Source organism: Perissodus microlepis, chromosome 13 (assembly GCF_051167445.1).
Source record: "Perissodus microlepis isolate ML-2025 ecotype Zambia chromosome 13, ASM5116744v1, whole genome shotgun sequence".
Lineage (NCBI taxonomy): Eukaryota > Metazoa > Chordata > Actinopteri > Cichliformes > Cichlidae > Perissodus > Perissodus microlepis.
The window spans coordinates 2,564,545-2,582,210 of NC_140473.1; the positions used below are offsets into that span (position 1 = coordinate 2,564,545).

General features: G+C 40.4%; 1 protein-coding gene across 3 annotated transcripts in view; it reads right to left on the minus strand.

Moving 5' to 3' along the window:
* Window positions 1–17,666, minus strand: part of birc6 (baculoviral IAP repeat containing 6) — a 131,010-nt gene that overhangs the window by 17,128 nt on the left and 96,216 nt on the right. For all 3 annotated transcript variants that reach the window (XM_084948322.1, XM_084948323.1, XM_084948321.1), the window contains exons 65-68: window positions 8,496–8,718; window positions 6,936–7,081; window positions 4,043–4,153; window positions 2,597–2,814 (exon numbers count right to left, since the gene is read on the minus strand). In XM_084948322.1, the coding sequence (XP_084804448.1) occupies window positions 2,597–2,814; window positions 4,043–4,153; window positions 6,936–7,081; window positions 8,496–8,718 (698 nt within the window). The remainder of the gene's footprint in view (window positions 1–2,596; window positions 2,815–4,042; window positions 4,154–6,935; window positions 7,082–8,495; window positions 8,719–17,666) is intronic.

Consider the following 17,666-nt stretch of genomic DNA (forward strand, 5'->3'; position numbering starts at 1 on the left):
TAACAAAAGTGCAAATGGCAAAAGTTTTAATGGAGAAATGGCGCAGACACAGCTAATGCTGTTTCACAGCTGCAACAAAGTAACTACAAACAGGCCAAAGGGTGAAATTAGAGGAGAATTCTAACTACAGTACTCACTGCTGAGCATTTGTGGCAAAATCTGATTTATTTCCTAAATATAACAAACATAATATCAATTAGACATTATATTTGAGTAGACTTGCTGTTTAACAGTACACAAGATACCTTACTCTAAATGTCTATTGCAACACAAATTAAGGATTGTTTCTTGATGACTTGAGACTCAATATTGACAGCATTTGGTAGGATCGTCCATCCATTATCAACTCCTTGTCCAGGTCCAAGTCATATGGGCTGCTGTCTAACTAGAGTTGCTTCACACAGCACAGTTCATAAACACAGACGAGGGCAGGGACATTGACTGACCAATAAATGAACAACCCTGCCTTCATGTTTAAAGCTCTCTTTACCACATCAACAAGGATATTGGCTGATAACACTGACAAACAACGGGGACAACTAAGCAGTCACTATGCAATATACTGACAACAGTCGACATACTGTGCCATAGACCATTTGGCTGCTACATCTCATTAATGAGTATATTTCATTGCTAGCTTGCCCTGCGCTCAGTGAATCTGCGTTCGACTACTCCGCCTAGGCTGCACTGTCGAGCGCAGATCCACTGAGCTCTCAACACAGACAGCATCGTCAGAAGGAAAGTTGATAAAATAAATTAAAAATTTTGTATTGTTCGATACATATGCGTACTGAACCGAAAGCACTGTATCGAATGGTTCAATATCGATACGAATATCGTTGCACCCCTAATATAAATACATACATACATACATATATATTCATATTCTCTTTTTCACTAATTTTGTTTTATTCTGATTTCTTACTGTGCAATTTCTGTCAGTGTTCTGCTACTGGAAACTGAATTTCCCAGAGAAACCTACCCGAGGGATTAATAAAGTTCTATCTAAACAACATCACCGGCAAAAAGCAATGACATGACTCCCAGACCACTGAATCTTTTTCCCTTGTCTAAAGTTCACAAATTAAGTCCAAAAGTTTACAAACAGAATCGGCAACCAAGGGCACCTCTAGCAGTCTAAAACCCACTGGGTTAACGTCCTACTTAATACTGGCTACTTGAACAACACAAGTCACTACAGTAGTACGTATAGGGACCAAATAGTCTACAACAATGGGCCAGATAAAAGATTTAAATATTCTATTGAAATCAAGGACTTTCATGGACTTCAGAACAACTTTGGCTTCAATGACCTCAAGTCATCTTAGGAATGAATTTTCAACCTTGGCACATCTTTCTTTTAGGAGTTTCTATCATTCCTCTTGGAAAATTATTCAACCTCACTATCAAGTGCTTGAATTAATGCCTCAATTAAAGGTAGGTGTATGGTGCTGCTGGACCAAGTCTGGACTAAGAACTTCTAAATACCTCTAGTGAACATATCCATGCAGGTGCATTGCATAAGAGATTCTATTCACATACTGAAGTGCTCACTGAATTTATATCGGGCATATTCTAGTCCTAAGTAAGGTAGACATGTTTTCCTTTCATAATGCGAACATCCTGACCCTTGTGCAAACGACCACATTGGTCTTGAGTAGTGTTAGGGGTTTTGTAACACTGAGATTATGTAGCAGCTACACTAAGATTTCTGGAGGGCACTGGGTGCCACTCATGCATTAAGGTTACTTTGACATGAACATTCAGGCACATCACTTTTATTGCACTTTCCACCAAAGTCAAGTAAATCTGGTGTGGAAGCATTTTGAGACTGAAACTGACTGTGCCACCTGGAGAGTGCTGAATAAATGCAGTTGGCTGTTTGGTTATTAATTTAAGCATGTGGGGTGAGCTACTAGGATGTACTGACCCCTCACAGATCTTGATGTTTCCACCTCATCAGCCACTGTCCCTCTCTGCTCATGCTATTCCTTGGGCCATGCTATTATAGGGGGAAGTTAATTTTGGTAAATTCTGAACATGTTTGCATAACAGGGGCGTTAACTGAGGTCAAAGATATTTTCTTACTTCAGTTTGTGATTACAGATAAGAATATACATCCATCCATTGCATTTCTTGACTAATCAATGTCAATGTTGCGCTGTTGTGTGCAGTGTTTTAATCATATGTCAGCTTTGTTGTTAGTATGCTGCGTCTTTATTTGGAATATTTTCCTGCCAAAATGGAGCTAAACAGATGAGAATTTTGACATTTAGCAAAGGAGACTTTGCCATTAATCAACTTGTGGTGTAAGAGCCATTTATCAAATGTCACTAGGGGAATGACTAAGAGCTGCTGATGACAACTCATATGGCAGGAGCACCACAGAAAAACAGCACACAAATCCTGGGAGTGTTGATTCACTCACCCACTTCTCACACGAGTGGATTCTACTAAACCCAGAGTGCATTCTCAATCAAAACAGTTACTACAACACACAATGTATCCTCTGTATTCTTATCATGCAGTGTGAAGTCATAGTAGCCTGCTATAAATCTGTAGCCCTAAGCCTAAAATAGCGGATAAGCTCTATTACCTTCATGATATCCAGCCTCTCCTCATCGCAACGGACAAAGACACTCGAAGAAGCAGACAGAGGCAGAGAGGTGGACAGAGTGACAGCCTCTTGGGCAAGGCGGCGAGATCTGGCTGCGCTGTTTGTATCACTGGCGTTCTTCACCTGAGACATGTAGTGGTAGTTCACCTTGAACATCAGCTTTCCATCCTCATCTTCTGATACCATTTCAAAGGTGTCTGGACAGAGAACAGACACACAGGTCAGGATAAGTTCAGCGCATTACTGTGCTCAACCCAATTATAAACACAAGTGAAAATGGAGTTTTTTCTTTTATAAGCCATATTCAAACAGATAAAATGCGATCTAAATTCACGGTAATAATTAAAGCAATAAAGGGAGATGAAATACTGTTTGTGGTCGCGGTACGTTACCCGTTACAGGAAGATCGACCTGCTGTTCTGAGTTTATGAACCTCGTACTCCATTCCAGAATTAATCAGATCTTTTATATTTATTTTTATTCACCTACATATACAACACACACACACACACACACACACACACACCGAAAGATGGACACTATAGAACCATGACAAAAAAAGATAAATAAAATAAAATGGACATAGCAGCCCTGCTAGCACTAAAAACTCTGGACTCTTCCAGAGAAAAGGCTAATGAATTCTGTGTGTCCCAGGTTAGCTCACTGTCAGCATACTTGTAACAAGTAGTTGTAACAAGTCTCATAGCGGATATATATATATATATTTATTTTTGTTTTTTTAAAATCTCAGATCCAACTGATCTGACATCGATGTTTGTGCTTTATGGCCAGGAATGTGAACTTCTTGTGAATAAACTGGTAATAACAGGGATTAGTAACAAAACAAAATTTAAAAGAAAAACAGTTTTTTAGTTAAATGCTAAAATGACACATACTGCACGCAACTTTTATTAAAATCCTTCATTGAATTTATTTTTAACTCCCGATCTGACTGTACTTTTTTACCACAAAAAACAAAACAAAAGTGTATAAGTTACTGAACAAGTGCAATATCTTTTATAGCTAAAATGCTACAAAAAAGCTCAGATATTGAGTCATAACGTGAGAAACATTCAGATGAAACAGCCACCCTGTCTTGAGTTGTCTATTTCTATGCTGTCTGCATACCCAAACACTGTTTACAGTCAAGTCACTTACAATGACCTCAGACATCAACCTGCTTACAAAATCAATTGCAAGACAGCAAAAACAGTGTAATTAATCATGACATGGCTGAGTGGAGAGTGATGGACAAGACAAAAGAGATCAGCTGAATGGGAAAGTAGCCTGATTCTGCTTCCCTTTCAGAATACTGGTGTGAAGACATTAGTAAGCATGTCAGACATGAGATAGAACAAGAAGATTTATAGCAGAATAGTGTATCACTTTTTGTGTGTATATATTTACTGATTGATAGAAACTCACCAAACTGTAGTTTTTTCATGGCAGCTACATATTTTTCCTCCAGAGAGCGGAGTACGGACAGGGGCTTTGGCCGGCTTGACACCTTCCTTGAAGACTCCACTAGTTTCTTCTCTGGTAAAGAAAAGGTTGAGAGTAGGGAGCAAAAATATCAAAGCCCAGAATAAGGACAAAGACCTAGGAACGTGTGTGTTTTATGTTTAGGTGTTTCTCACTGTGCTCATCTTTACCAAAACTTCCCACATGCCCAACAGGTTTGTTATATACTGAGAGTTAATAATAAAAGTCAACTCTACCTCTCACTTATCACATCTGGTTTCAAAACACCAAGACGACAATGACAAATACTCAGCTAGAGGCTTCAAAATGGGATTTCAGAAACCAATGCAACTAAATCCATTTGGTGCACAGTTTGTGTGTGTCTGACCAATGTAGCCAGGACCACTGAACAAAGGGATATTTTCTGTGCATCTAAGAGTCCCTTTAGAAATGGAGTGTTCTTTAACTCAAATGAAGACTGAGGAAGTGCAATATAAATTATGTCCTGCTACATTCACAAATGGAAATTGATGAGGTACAAGCTAAAACCAATACATTCAAATATAAAGGTTCTGTAATAAATCCTTGCTTCATTAAGGTTCTAGTCAATATTCAGTTTTAGTTTGAAGTGTTTAGTCAATTCAGTTTGGAGACTTCAATTTTAGATGTTGCCGACCTACATTGCATTATATACAGTTATTCAGCCTTGTTTATTTAATTCAAGGCGCTATAAAGGGATGAGTTGTTTCTAAGACTTTTGGATAAATAATGAATTTCAATCAGCATACATTACGCCTATTGGTGATACATTTAGTAACTATATTTTCTGAGATTAATGCATAATAATACTGTCTTCACCTAGCTACCGAGACATATAAGCAACAAGGCAATTAAATAGTATTGTGACGAAATATTTTACAATTCAGCGGCAGGCTCATAGTTGCCGGCCCACTGAGGTGATCTCAGCAGTTTTCACAAACACAGGAAAAATGATAGAAGTGATAAAACTTACGAGAAAAACAAGAATGGGTCAAAGGCTATGCTCTCCATTTCCACTGCTGAGATTAAGTGTAAAAAGGAAATAGTGGCAACAGCAGCAATATAATTACAATATAAGACTCAAATTTTTTTTGTCTGCCTACTCTATAGAGCAAAGGCACAGCTAATTGTCCTGGAAGATTTCAAAGGCGAAGACCAACTCAATAGATGAATACGCAGACCTTTTACAGAATGTAAAAGATAATCTAGACAACCTATTCCACAGAAAATGTTGCCCTCTTACTTAAAAGATCTATGATTGGCCAATGTTTTCTGTGGAATAGATTATCTAAAGCTTTAAAATAGAACCTAGAATTCAGGGTTTCTGCAGGTGTGCTAACAGACATGAACCCTATAATTGCAATATGCTCAAAAGTACTCTACTCCTCCACCATTAAATCAAATTCACAGTTTTTTCCTGCTCTCAAGCACATCAACAGTCATCAATTGCGAGACAATTATTTACAAGCTCGAGAAAGAATATTATACAATTTTTCCATAAAGATATGTTTAACAAACAGAACTGCAATTGAATCTTGGAGGAATACAAACTGTAGAGAGCAGTGGCTGATATCATTATCTGGCCTGTTCAGATAACTGAACACTTCAAAGGGACTTTTTCTCTTCTCAGTCAATATAATCAAAAAAGAGGAGGATGGTAACTCATGTCAGAGACATTTCTTAAAGCCTCTACACTAATTAAAAGATTATTCATGTATTGTGCACTAATGCTGCAAAGCTATACACTGGACAACTCTACATAATTGGTAATCATAGAGCCCTTTGCCATATGGATTTCTTTACATGAAATGACAGAACATTAATCTTTATCTATAGCCCCCTACCTCACATGCACACTTACATCAAGTCTAATAGCCTGCTCCCCACCTAAGTGCTCAGTTAGATGACCAATTTATGTAGACAGAGCATAAAAACTTAATGCAGGGAGTAGCAAGAAATGGATGGGCGGGGGAAACCTAATATTGTAATACTGTGAAGCAGCAGAAACAGGAAATGTGTCATGCTTCATCATGACACAGACATTTTACTGATGGCGCTGCTACCTTAAGATGGCTAATGACTTGTCTCTCTTTATTTTTCGATGTCTTATACATGTTAGGTCATATGTACTTTGGCCTTTTCTATTCTTCAGTCTGAATCTTGTGTTACAATTTTAACTGACTGTTTATCTTTGTAGGGCTCATACGACATTTCAGAACCCACCTTGGAGGAGGGAGAAAAAAAACCCCAAAACAAAACATAGGCCAAGGAATGTGGAGCAAATTTAAACAAGACATCAGAACAAATTTCCCACGTGTGGGACTAATAAAGGTTATCTTATCTTAGTAGCATATAGTCCATCATCCACCACAAAAGCTACAGGGTAACATTAGAAGCAGATTTAGATAACAGTGAATGTGACCTGCAGTTTCAGACAGTTTGGTCAAGTTCAAATTTTCAATAACAGTCCAATGGTGTCCTTGATTGAAATTAAATTGTCGGGCTGCAGTCAGTCATTTAGACTTTGATAAGCTAAAGATAATAGATCTGGTACCTGCTAAAATCATTCAGCTCAAGTTGTGACACGGGAAATTTGGAGGGAGGGAGGGGTGTCTCAGAGCTTCACATTTTTTTTAAAAATATTTGATTTCCAAACTTGTTTTTATGTGCTGTGTATGTGCTGTGTTCACTTAAATGTACTGAACAGTATGACCTGAGAGCCTTCAGATTTAGAGCAAACAGTGCAGAGAATGAGAACTCGGCAAACACAGTTGTTTTTTTAGGTAATAAAGCCTCATGTTAGGCTGTGTATACATACCCTGGTTGGCCTGCCGTAGGTTTGTAGTAGCAGCGTAGACTATCTCAGCTGTCCTCTGGATGTCAGGCACCAGCAGAGTCAAACCCTCGGGCTCTGGGTCTGAGCTCTCTGATTTTGCCACACCTTTACTTTTATCTTTCTTTGACCTGGAACACACACAGATTGTGCTGTTTAATAACTTGTTTTTATTTAGAAATTTTTCTGAAACAAAAGATGATTATATGGATGCAGGTTTTATTGCTATAAATTATTATTATTGTTATTATTATTAAGATCTGTTGCCTGTTATTTAAATTATCCACTTCTCTGGGAATATAACCACGTCAGTAATCCAGATAACAATCCCCATCCCCAGTTCACACATTTTTACCCTGAAAGAAAATAAAATTCCTATATAAGATAACAATGTGTTTGTGTGTTGCTTCTCTTCCATGGCCACTCTTAGAACTTTGCTCTGCACATTTTAAAACAGTATTTTACATTCTGCCAAATATATGGGCCCAACAGCTGCTTTCATCAACCCAGAATTGTGACTTAAAAATGAAGACAAGTCTCTAGGAAACACAGCTGACAGTTCAAGTGATCACTCTCAGTGCCTGGGTATTTTTCTTCAGTTTTTAAAAAAAAAAATTAAAGTCCCTATTTTGTGTGTGGACCTGGAATGTGAGAACTGTGCGTGTATAATGTCCTATGGCCATCAAAATGATGCTCCACACAAGAAAGGCAACGCAATGCAATAAAGGTCTGTCATTTTAAATGACATCTGTCCCTTAGGTTATATCACAGACATTCCCATTACACCTGACATGGATTCTAAACTCCTGTGGCTCAAAATCTTACCTGCACCAACCACTATATGCCTTCAATAAGCTATCTCGCTCTCACTAACCTGTTATGAACTATAAGGTTTGCTGCCCCTTGGTATGTTAAATAAACTATGCTGGCAGCATGACAGCTACTGCAACATTCATGGCAGGCATTTTCTAAAAATACCTTCAAATGCATCATTCATAACAAGGCACTGTGACATGTATGTACACAGTGTGTGTGTGTCAATCTCACTACAGTATGTTGTCAAAAAGCTTACAGCAGCAGTGGTTGAGCTGAGCATGCTGGATATAATAAAAATTGCACATAAAAAAAAAAAAAATGATTTTTTTATTTTTTATTTTTTATTTTTTACAGAGCACAGGCAGTGCCCCTTTTGGGATACATTTTAATGGTAAGTGTGAATACAGCTTGAGATATAAAGAGCCCATCTTCAGCAGTATTGTTTGTTAATGATAATAAAGAACTGGGATAGTAAGGTCTTGGCTACATCCAATATTCAACTTAAATTTGTGGTGACATAAAGGATCTGATTTTTGTAATCTAAAATGCAATGAAAAAGTCTTAAGACTTGGTACCAAAAAACGAAAAACCAAAACAAAACAAATAAACAAAAGAAGCCCATAAATGGTTTAAATAATTGAGATCACTTAAAATTTTAAAACCTTAAACTCATTAAAGCTTTCTATTAAGGTGAAAAGAGTTATTCCCACTTGATTTTATTTGTGTCACCTGAGGCGATTGGTGTATGTGTCAACGCATGTTTTCATCTTTGCCAGCAGCATCCCAACAGAGGTTTGGCCCTCAGCATGCTCTTCGTCCTCTTCTTCCTCATCCTGGCCTGGGTCTCCAGTCAGAGGCAGCAGCAGAGGAACTAGTGCCGTGCAGGTAGAAATGGCCCTCAGCAGCTCCAGTAGTGCTCGATAGAGGGGGACGTGGCGTGCCATATCTAGAACTGTAGAGACAACGTGGATACAGCGTTACATGTTTACTGGTAGATATAACCTAATCTAGGGTCACCATTCCCAACATCATGGTCCAGAAAACTGATTGCTGTGAAGTTGCTCACCATCTAAACACGTGTGTTCAGTGCTGCCACTATTGACATGATTCAATATTTCAGCAGAACTTGTGAACAAAGTAGTGGAGTCCTTTCTGCAACTTCCAGACACTTGTGAAGGCAAACTAATGACTAAAGACTTCTGCCCTGTAGCCTAAAGGAGATGGAGGTTTTCCAACAACATAACAAAGACTTGCATTACACTTTGTTTTGTATAACAATTAAAAAAAAAAAAAAGTAGAATTTCACAAGAAAACATTATAAAAGCTGGTTGTAATAAGTGCATACCTCTGCTGAACAAAGAAAGAAGAAAAAGTCAGATGCTATGAGATTGCAGAGAATGTGGGTGTTGTAAGAACCTGATCGATCAATACGACTTTGAGATGGCAAACTTGTGAAAAGAGTTGTAAAAAACCAAACCTTTATCAGCAGTGTCACAAGCTTTAAAGAGCAGGGCATGTGTCATAGAATAGGAAATAATGCCAAACCCTGAATACACCAGGAATATCACAAGTCTTTAAGATGAAAACAGTATCTGAGGTAGACACTGAGAGCTTGGTACTGAGCAGATATGATTGGTGTGTGTGTGTGTGTGTGTCAGTCAATCAGTGGTCTATCTCTGTCCTATCTAAAGTCACAAACCAAACCTGACAGCTCTTACTTCTTGTCAACAAGTGAGGTCTGAAATAACAGGATGTGGATGGCCCTGGAGCCTGAGTCAGCTAGAGACGTATGCTGAATGGAGGTTTGTGCTCAGCAGGACACATGTTGAGAAACGGTCTCTTTGCTTTCTCTGCTCTCTACATTTTCTTTTTCTATAATAATTATATGAGATGTCATATCCCATCAACACAAACATTTTACGAGAAAGAAAGGTTATGTATATAACCCCGGCTCTCTGAGTAGCATGAGTGAGTGTCTCACTATGGAAACGCCTCCTGCGTGACCTCATCAGAAGCTCAAATGACATTACACCGGTTAAGTGACACCCATGTCAGGAGGGGCTAGTGCATCCCTATATAATAGGCTGACATAGCGTCAGATATCATTCAAAGTCCACCTCTTCCTCACTTCCATATCAAGGAGGGTGGTCTAGTGAGACACTAACTCCCTCATGCCATTTAGAGAACAACAATGTGTGAGGTTTAGACGCAGTCTTTCCCATATGTGGTTAAGAACAGGACAAACAGCTGGTCATTTTTTCTGACACTGGGTTCTGTCCATATAAATATGCAGAGCACAGACTAGACACAAGGTGTGCAGCTGCTGTTGCTCCTTTGAGGTGAAAGGTGGTGTGTAAAAGGCCGACAGTTCTACAGGGGAACATGTGCTGACAACCTTTGGGATATAGGCGAGGTTGAGCCGCATATTGACCTAAGTATTATCTGAGGAGAACTGAATGCATGACTGATGCACACAGAGATCGTGGATTTCTCCTCCTAAATGCTTAGCCAAAGCTGAAACAATCAATAGAGCTGTCTTCAAGGACAGAAATTTTACCTAAACATCTTCCAGGGGTTCATATGGGAAACAGGATAACGCAGCTAATACTGTGGGAAGGTCCCACGATGGAGCCAGTGGCCTAGATTTAGGCAAATTACAGCGTGGACCCTTCATGAGACAGCATATTAAACAGTTTTCCCCTCAAAACCAATACGGCAGGCTGAAATTGCTGCCAAATACACTTTAATGGTGGAGAGGGCTTTACCCCTCTCAATCAGGGCCTGAACAGGGATTGGCTGTCATTGTAAGCACCACTTTTCAAACACACGTCACTTGTGCTCATATAGCAGTAGATGATGAACACTAGAACACTGAATACTGTCAATAACACTATGAAGGAGCCCCACTGAGTTTATTAAACCACTCACATAGAGCTAGCCTCTCTGGGTTGGGGTGGAATACTTCCCCCTGGGCCGGAGACAGGAGGTCTCTGTGTAGTGGTAACAGCCAAGGTGGGCCAATCAGGATCATAGAGTGACCTATAGATAGGGAGTCTAGGCTGAGCCCTATCAAAATAATGGATGAGTTCTCCTCAATATGCTCTTTTTCACATTTATCTGGAAATCTAAACGCTCCAGATAATGTATAACAGCATCTGTGTGACAAGCCGCTTCCTGGCGGGTTGGGGCTTCTACCACCCAGTCGTTGATGTATGTGGCCATTGAGCAGGGCCATGCCGGTGTCCCATCACCTGTGATGGGGCTGACGGGCACGTCTGCATATGTTATGGCAGACAGCATTGCTCTGTTTTTCAGCATGTTTGATTTTTTCCAAGTTTTTTACAACACTTGACAGCGCCTTAGGGAAACTACCCGGATGTGCATGTCTGGACTCTTTTTTTTTTTTTTTTTTTTTTTAAATACAGAACACATGAGAGAAGTGCTTGTGAAACAACACTTCAAACTTTGGCTCTGTTGGGTCCAGTGACAGGAACGCCGGCTCGAGTTCTGCACTTTGTATGAAACATGTCCCGTTGAACTTGCTCTGGAACACAGGTGGGTGGGGGAAGAGCGGCCCATGAAGGGGACAAGCTGGGCTTGCTCTCCCTCCTCCTGGTCATGACTGCTGGGGGAGGAGGAGGGGCCGCTTGATGTCTGGCCTGAGGAGACTACTTCTTAGTCCATGGATTCTTAGGAGCCCCAGCAGCCTGGGGCGCTGCCTGCGTCTTACTTTGGGGATCCTGAAGGCAGGGACCGGGTGAGATGCTGCCTGCACGTATGACTGGTGCAGTGCTGCTGGGGTGGCATGCTGGGCCCTCCTCAGCAGGCAGAGTAACACCCGCCCCAAAGAGACCCTGAGGGATGACAGGGGTGTTGATGAGTTTGCATATCCTCCCTGTGTTTGCGTGGATTCTCCCTGGGTACTCCGGCTTCCTCCCACAGTCCAAAGGAACTCTAAATTGCCCATAGGTGTGGATGTGGGTGTGAACGTGAGCGCGAATGGTTATCTCTGTCTATGTGTTCACGCTGCGACAGACTGGTGACCTGTCCAGGGTGTACCCCCCTCTCGCCCTAAGATAGCTGAGGCTCCAGCCCCCCGCAACCCTGAAAAGGATAAGCGCAAGTGGATGGATGGATGTGGTATCTGGTTTAGCTGTCATGGCCTCTTCTAGCTCAGCTTAATAAGCCATTACCATGGAGGAGATGTTGTGGGCTCTTACCGACAGAGCCGCTGCCTTGTAGCACTTATCCATAAGGCTAGACTAAAAGCAGTCCGTCTTGGAGGGGAGGGATGGAGCCGATGAGGGTAGAGACGTCTTCGGGTGAAGATGGCTTACTACCAATGGCTCCACTTGCGGCATCTGGCGGAGGCTGACAGACTCCATCCCCCTTACAATCCAGCAGGGAGCTCCTCACGATGGGGTGTTTTCTCACTGTATGGCTTTGCTTTCCACGTCACCGCTATCTCATTGAGTAGCTCCGGGAAAACAGGCAACATATACTTCCCTGGGGTTTTTTTTGCATTTAGCAATTTCTTACCATCAAAACAAGATTTTACAACCCCAGTTTGCACAGCGGGCCACAGATTGTAGACCCTAGCAGCTTCGGACTTGTACATTTTCCTGCACATCGGCATCCAGGTGAGACGGCGGTGACAATTTTTCAACCTCGCTGGTAGCTGAGGGCTTTGCAGCCCAGCGGCCACACAAACCCAGAGACCTCATGGAGCCGCAACCCACAGTGCTCAAGATCAAGCTGCAGTCCACACCACCGCGTAGCGCCAGAAAACATACAGAAAGGCCTCTACCAGAGCCCAAAACACCCTCAAGCATGTCTTAGGTAAGAATATATGGACGACCATAAATAACAGTGAACTTGCCTAGATGCTTAGCTACTTCACACTGGGCAAAAGAGCTTTTTTGTTAAGTCAGTCTTGTAGTTCTATTTCAAGATGTTTGAAGATATTCCAGTCTGGCTACAAGGAGCACAGTGTTTGACAATGTCTCTTTTTCAAGGTTTGGCTGCCTTCGGTAAAAGTTTGATGACAAGTAGCCACAGGAATGGAGAAAGGGATTCCGAAAGTGTTTGAAAGAGGTTGCTTGTTTTTTTGTTTTGTTTGTTTAGAAAATAAACTATTTGGCAAATGTGATTTATGACTCAGTGTTGGGCTCATTTTCAGTTATTGTTTGTTGGTTGCATGAAGCAGCACCTTACAGAAGCCATCGAATACAAGGGTCTGTTGAGACAGTGCAAAAAGTCTGAACAGGCTAACTATGTAAGCCATATAACTTTCTTCAAAGGGATATCTACTTGTGTGTGTGTTGCCTTGAAGTGTCAGCCTCCGCTCTTGTTTGTGGCTCCCAGACTGTTTTACATTTATATTGAAATTTCCAAGTCCTTTCTGTTCTACTCCTAGCATCTGCACAACACTGAGCTTTAATCCTTTAACCACTGTCTGTGGATGACACCTTGCAAGAAATCTCAATCTCCTTTTGATACATCTATGTAATAACTGGGGGCAATCGAATCTGAATTCCTCCTCCTATGAATTGTCAATGTCCGGTTATTTTCTCCAACCTTAAAAGGAAGAGGAAACCAATTTAAGCAGGCTCTACTGAATGGGGGGGAAAAAAAAAAAAAAGAATATTCGAGCATCATTTAAGCACATAAGCAAAACACAAGATTAAAATCAGACAGTTTCAGAAGGAACATAGGCATTAGAAAGCATATTGCCATGTTGACCACCACAAAAATGTTAGTTTTTCAATTTTTACTGCTTTAAAGACAAAAACCTTTGTTTGAGCAAAACACAATTTGTTTTGACACTTTCTATAAGCAAAAGTAATATTTCTATCCTTTTTTAACATGGCAAATTGTAAATGGACTGGTTCTTATATAGTGCTTCTTCATACCACCTGGCTGATTCAACTATGCACACACTCATACTTCAACGGACTCCTCAACTTGGGGTTTCTGAGCTACAAGCCGCGCTTTGAGACCTAAAGGGGACCCATTAACCTGATTTATTATTAGGGTTCAAATTAGCTTTGCAAATTTTAGTGTAAAATAATTTAATTTAAAATTCTTTGGAAACCACTCTTTGCAAAGTCACAGGTCCTGTAATCAGTAACCTTTTTCCCACAGAAAACACCAAGCTCAGCTATGAAATGCTTGGTTCCAACATTTGTTGAAATATGAGCTTAATCTTAATCCACAGAAATGTGTCATGGGCAAAAGATGTACTTGGGAATATTGACATTTATAATATTTAAACTAGTGTGACAGAGTTTTTAGTTTCAAAGTGAAACGACTCAACAACTACTGGATGGAACATCCATATTACACACAGACAGATTCTAACAATTTCTGCCAATCCAAAATGTGCAGAACACTCATTTGGATATCACAGCTCTTTCTGAATAAATTAATATCCATGATATCTGTAGTCTCCATCACCAAATGGAAAACTGAACAATGATGTAGAGCAAACGGCAAAGACAAGAATCTGACCTTTTGTGCTCAGCCACAAGATGAGCTGCAACCCAAAGAGGATGAACATCCATCAAAACTATGACCATTCTGGTAGTGCTGACCTGCAGTCATTGCAGCACTGAGAACAGAGAATCTCCACTCTGTGTGATTTAAGGCCTTCAGAGGGCAATATGGAGACAGGTGTTTGGCGCAGCAATTCTGGATGTTCAGCCTGATTAATAGTTATCAGGCCTATAGACCTGTAGGAAAGCACCTGTGATGAATTAGTGTGGCATGTGTTAGAGCTGCTTGAAACAAAAGTATTACTGCTGGATCCTGTTCACCCATTTAATCTCCACTAGTTTTAAATCAATCGTCTTACTGAAATTATGCATCCATATGTTGCATACCTCCAGAAACACAGTGATGTTAAGATGTAGATATTAAAGGCAGTCTTCGATTAAAGTCTCTTTAGTAGACAGAAGCAGTAATTTTCTCCCCTAACTTTTCAATTAATCACTGTGTTAATTTAAAGCCATACTGACAATTTTTGGTATCAAAAAACAGTGTCCACAGTGAAATACTCATTTAGATTCTGTGTTGGCTGATGCTCCTGTCTGCTTGGGGATGTGGAGTAATTTACGGTTGGTCACATACTATGGATCAGAACAGTTATTTCAGGGAAACAGTAAAATACTGTGAGCTGTAGGTCCCCTTCTTTATTTAAAAGTCCAACATTTGTCTGCTCATTACAACAAAGCTTACTTCTTGTGAACGAAGAATTTTAAAAACCAGAGCGCTCATCAATCCAAAACAAGACAAATGATCTAAAGGAGAAAATTCATGACTATTGCTTCTTTCCATAGAAGGGGGAGTCCTGCTAAAATGACACAGAATCTAAGAATTCGAGCCAAACATAATTAGAACTGTTAATTAGCCACTGTAAGAAAAACACCTAATAGGAAGGACGACATAAGAAGAAACACCTGCTCTCAAAATGTTAAAATGCAAATACACACACTTTCAATTTGAAGGTTTTATGCATCAAGATAATTCACAAGTAGAATAGATATGAGACAGTTTAAAATCTTCCCAGAAGCGGACATCCCAGCAAATTCACTGCATGACCAGACTGTGCAATGGTCAGAGAAACTGGGAGGAGAAAAAAAGCTCAGCTCAGACTCGGCACATTAAATGTTACAATTCGTCATGACCTCCTGGATGGTTTGCTTAGAAGGGCTGCCATAAGAATGCCTCATCCTTCTAAAAAGAACACAGCAGCAGATCTTAGATTTGCAAAGCAGCATTTAAATAAATCACAAGACTTCTGAAACAACACTCCCTTTTTACTCTGTGAGGAAACGCGTTAGTGTAGCATGTTCAGTCAACCGTTCACACCCGGCCATACAAGAACTTCTTTCAATGCTTCTTCTACAGAAAGGCTTTCTATCTATCATTCACATTCATACTGATGGATATACAGGGAGTGCAGAATTATTAGGCAAATGAGTATTTTGTCCACTTCATCCTCTTCATGCATGTTGTCTTACTCCAAGCTGTATAGGCTCGAAAGCCTACTACCAATTAAGCATATTAGGTGATGTGCATCTCTGTAATGAGAAGGGGTGTGGTCTAATGACATCAACACCCTATATCAGGTGTGCATAATTATTAGGCAACTTCCTTTCCTTTGGCAAAATGGGTCAAAAGAAGGACTTGACAGGCTCAGAAAAGTCAAAAATAGTGAGATATCTTGCAGAGGGATGCAGCAGTCTCAAAATTGCAAAGCTTCTGAAGCGTGATCATCGAACAATCAAGCGTTTCATTCAAAATAGTCAACAGGGTCGCAAGAAGCGTGTGGAAAAACCAAGGCGCCAAATAACTGCCCATGAACTGAGAAAAGTCAAGCGTGCAGCTGCCAAGATGCCACTTGCCACCAGTTTGGCCATATTTCAGAGCTGCAACATCACTGGAGTGCCCAAAAGCACAAGGTGTGCAATACTCAGACACATGGCCAAGGTAAGAAAGGCTGAAAGACGACCACCACTGAACAAGACACACAAGCTGAAACGTCAAGACTGGGCCAAGAAATATCTCAAGACTGATTTTTCTAAGGTTTTATGGACTGATGAAATGAGAGTGAGTCTTGATGGGCCAGATGGATGGGCCCGTGGCTGGATTGGTAAAGGGCAGAGAGCTCCAGTCCGACTCAGACGCCAGCAAGGTGGAGGTGGAGTACTGGTTTGGGCTGGTATCATCAAAGATGAGCTTGTGGGGCCTTTTCGGGTTGAGGATGGAGTCAAGCTCAACTCCCAGTCCTACTGCCAGTTTCTGGAAGACACCTTCTTCAAGCAGTGGTACAGGAAGAAGTCTGCATCCTTCAAGAAAAACATGATTTTCATGCAGGACAATGCTCCATCACACGCGTCCAAGTACTCCACAGCGTGGCTGGCAAGAAAGGGTATAAAAGAAGAAAAACTAATGACATGGCCTCCTTGTTCACCTGATCTGAACCCCATTGAGAACCTGTGGTCCATCATCAAATGTGAGATTTACAAGGAGGGAAAACAGTACACCTCTCTGAACAGTGTCTGGGAGGCTGTGGTTGCTGCTGCACGCAATGTTGATGGTGAACAGATCAAAACACTGACAGATTCCATGGATGGCAGGCTTTTGAGTGTCCTTGCAAAGAAAGGTGGCTATATTGGTCGCTGATTTGTTTTTGTTTTGTTTTTGAATGTCAGAAATGTATATTTGTGAATGTGGAGATGTTATATTGGTTTCACTGGTAAAAATAAATAATTGAAATGGGTATATATTTGTTTTTTGTTAAGTTGCCTAATAATTATGCACAGTAATAGTCACCTGCACACACAGATATCCCCCTAAAATAGCTAAAACTAAAAACAAACTAAAAACTACTTCCAAAAACATTCAGCTTTGATATTAATGAGTTTTTTGGGTTCATTGAGAACATGGTTGTTGTTCAATAATAAAATTATTCCTCAAAAATACAACTTGCCTAATAATTCTGCACTCCCTGTACTTTAGAGACTAACTGCCGATTAGAGTGACTGCCCTGGATGACCTGCTCTTCCTCCTGAGCTACAACCACCTCAGATGCTTTATTAATCATTAATGCAGAATTCCAAAGGACTCAACTTCTTTCTTGCAAGTATACGCTCATTAATCATAACATTATGACCACTGAAGTGAAGATGAAGTGTTGTGAACTGATGTAAACAGTTTTTGATCTAGCAGTGAGTTATTGTAAACAATGGTTAGGGAAAAACAAAAGACTTAAACCGCTAACTGCTACTTTAAAGTTCTAAGTTTGCTAGTTGTTCAAGTGACTAAAAAGATATCTGACATTTGCTGATCTCTTTGTAACAACATGCTCTTCTTAATGTTAGCACCCAAGGAGACAAC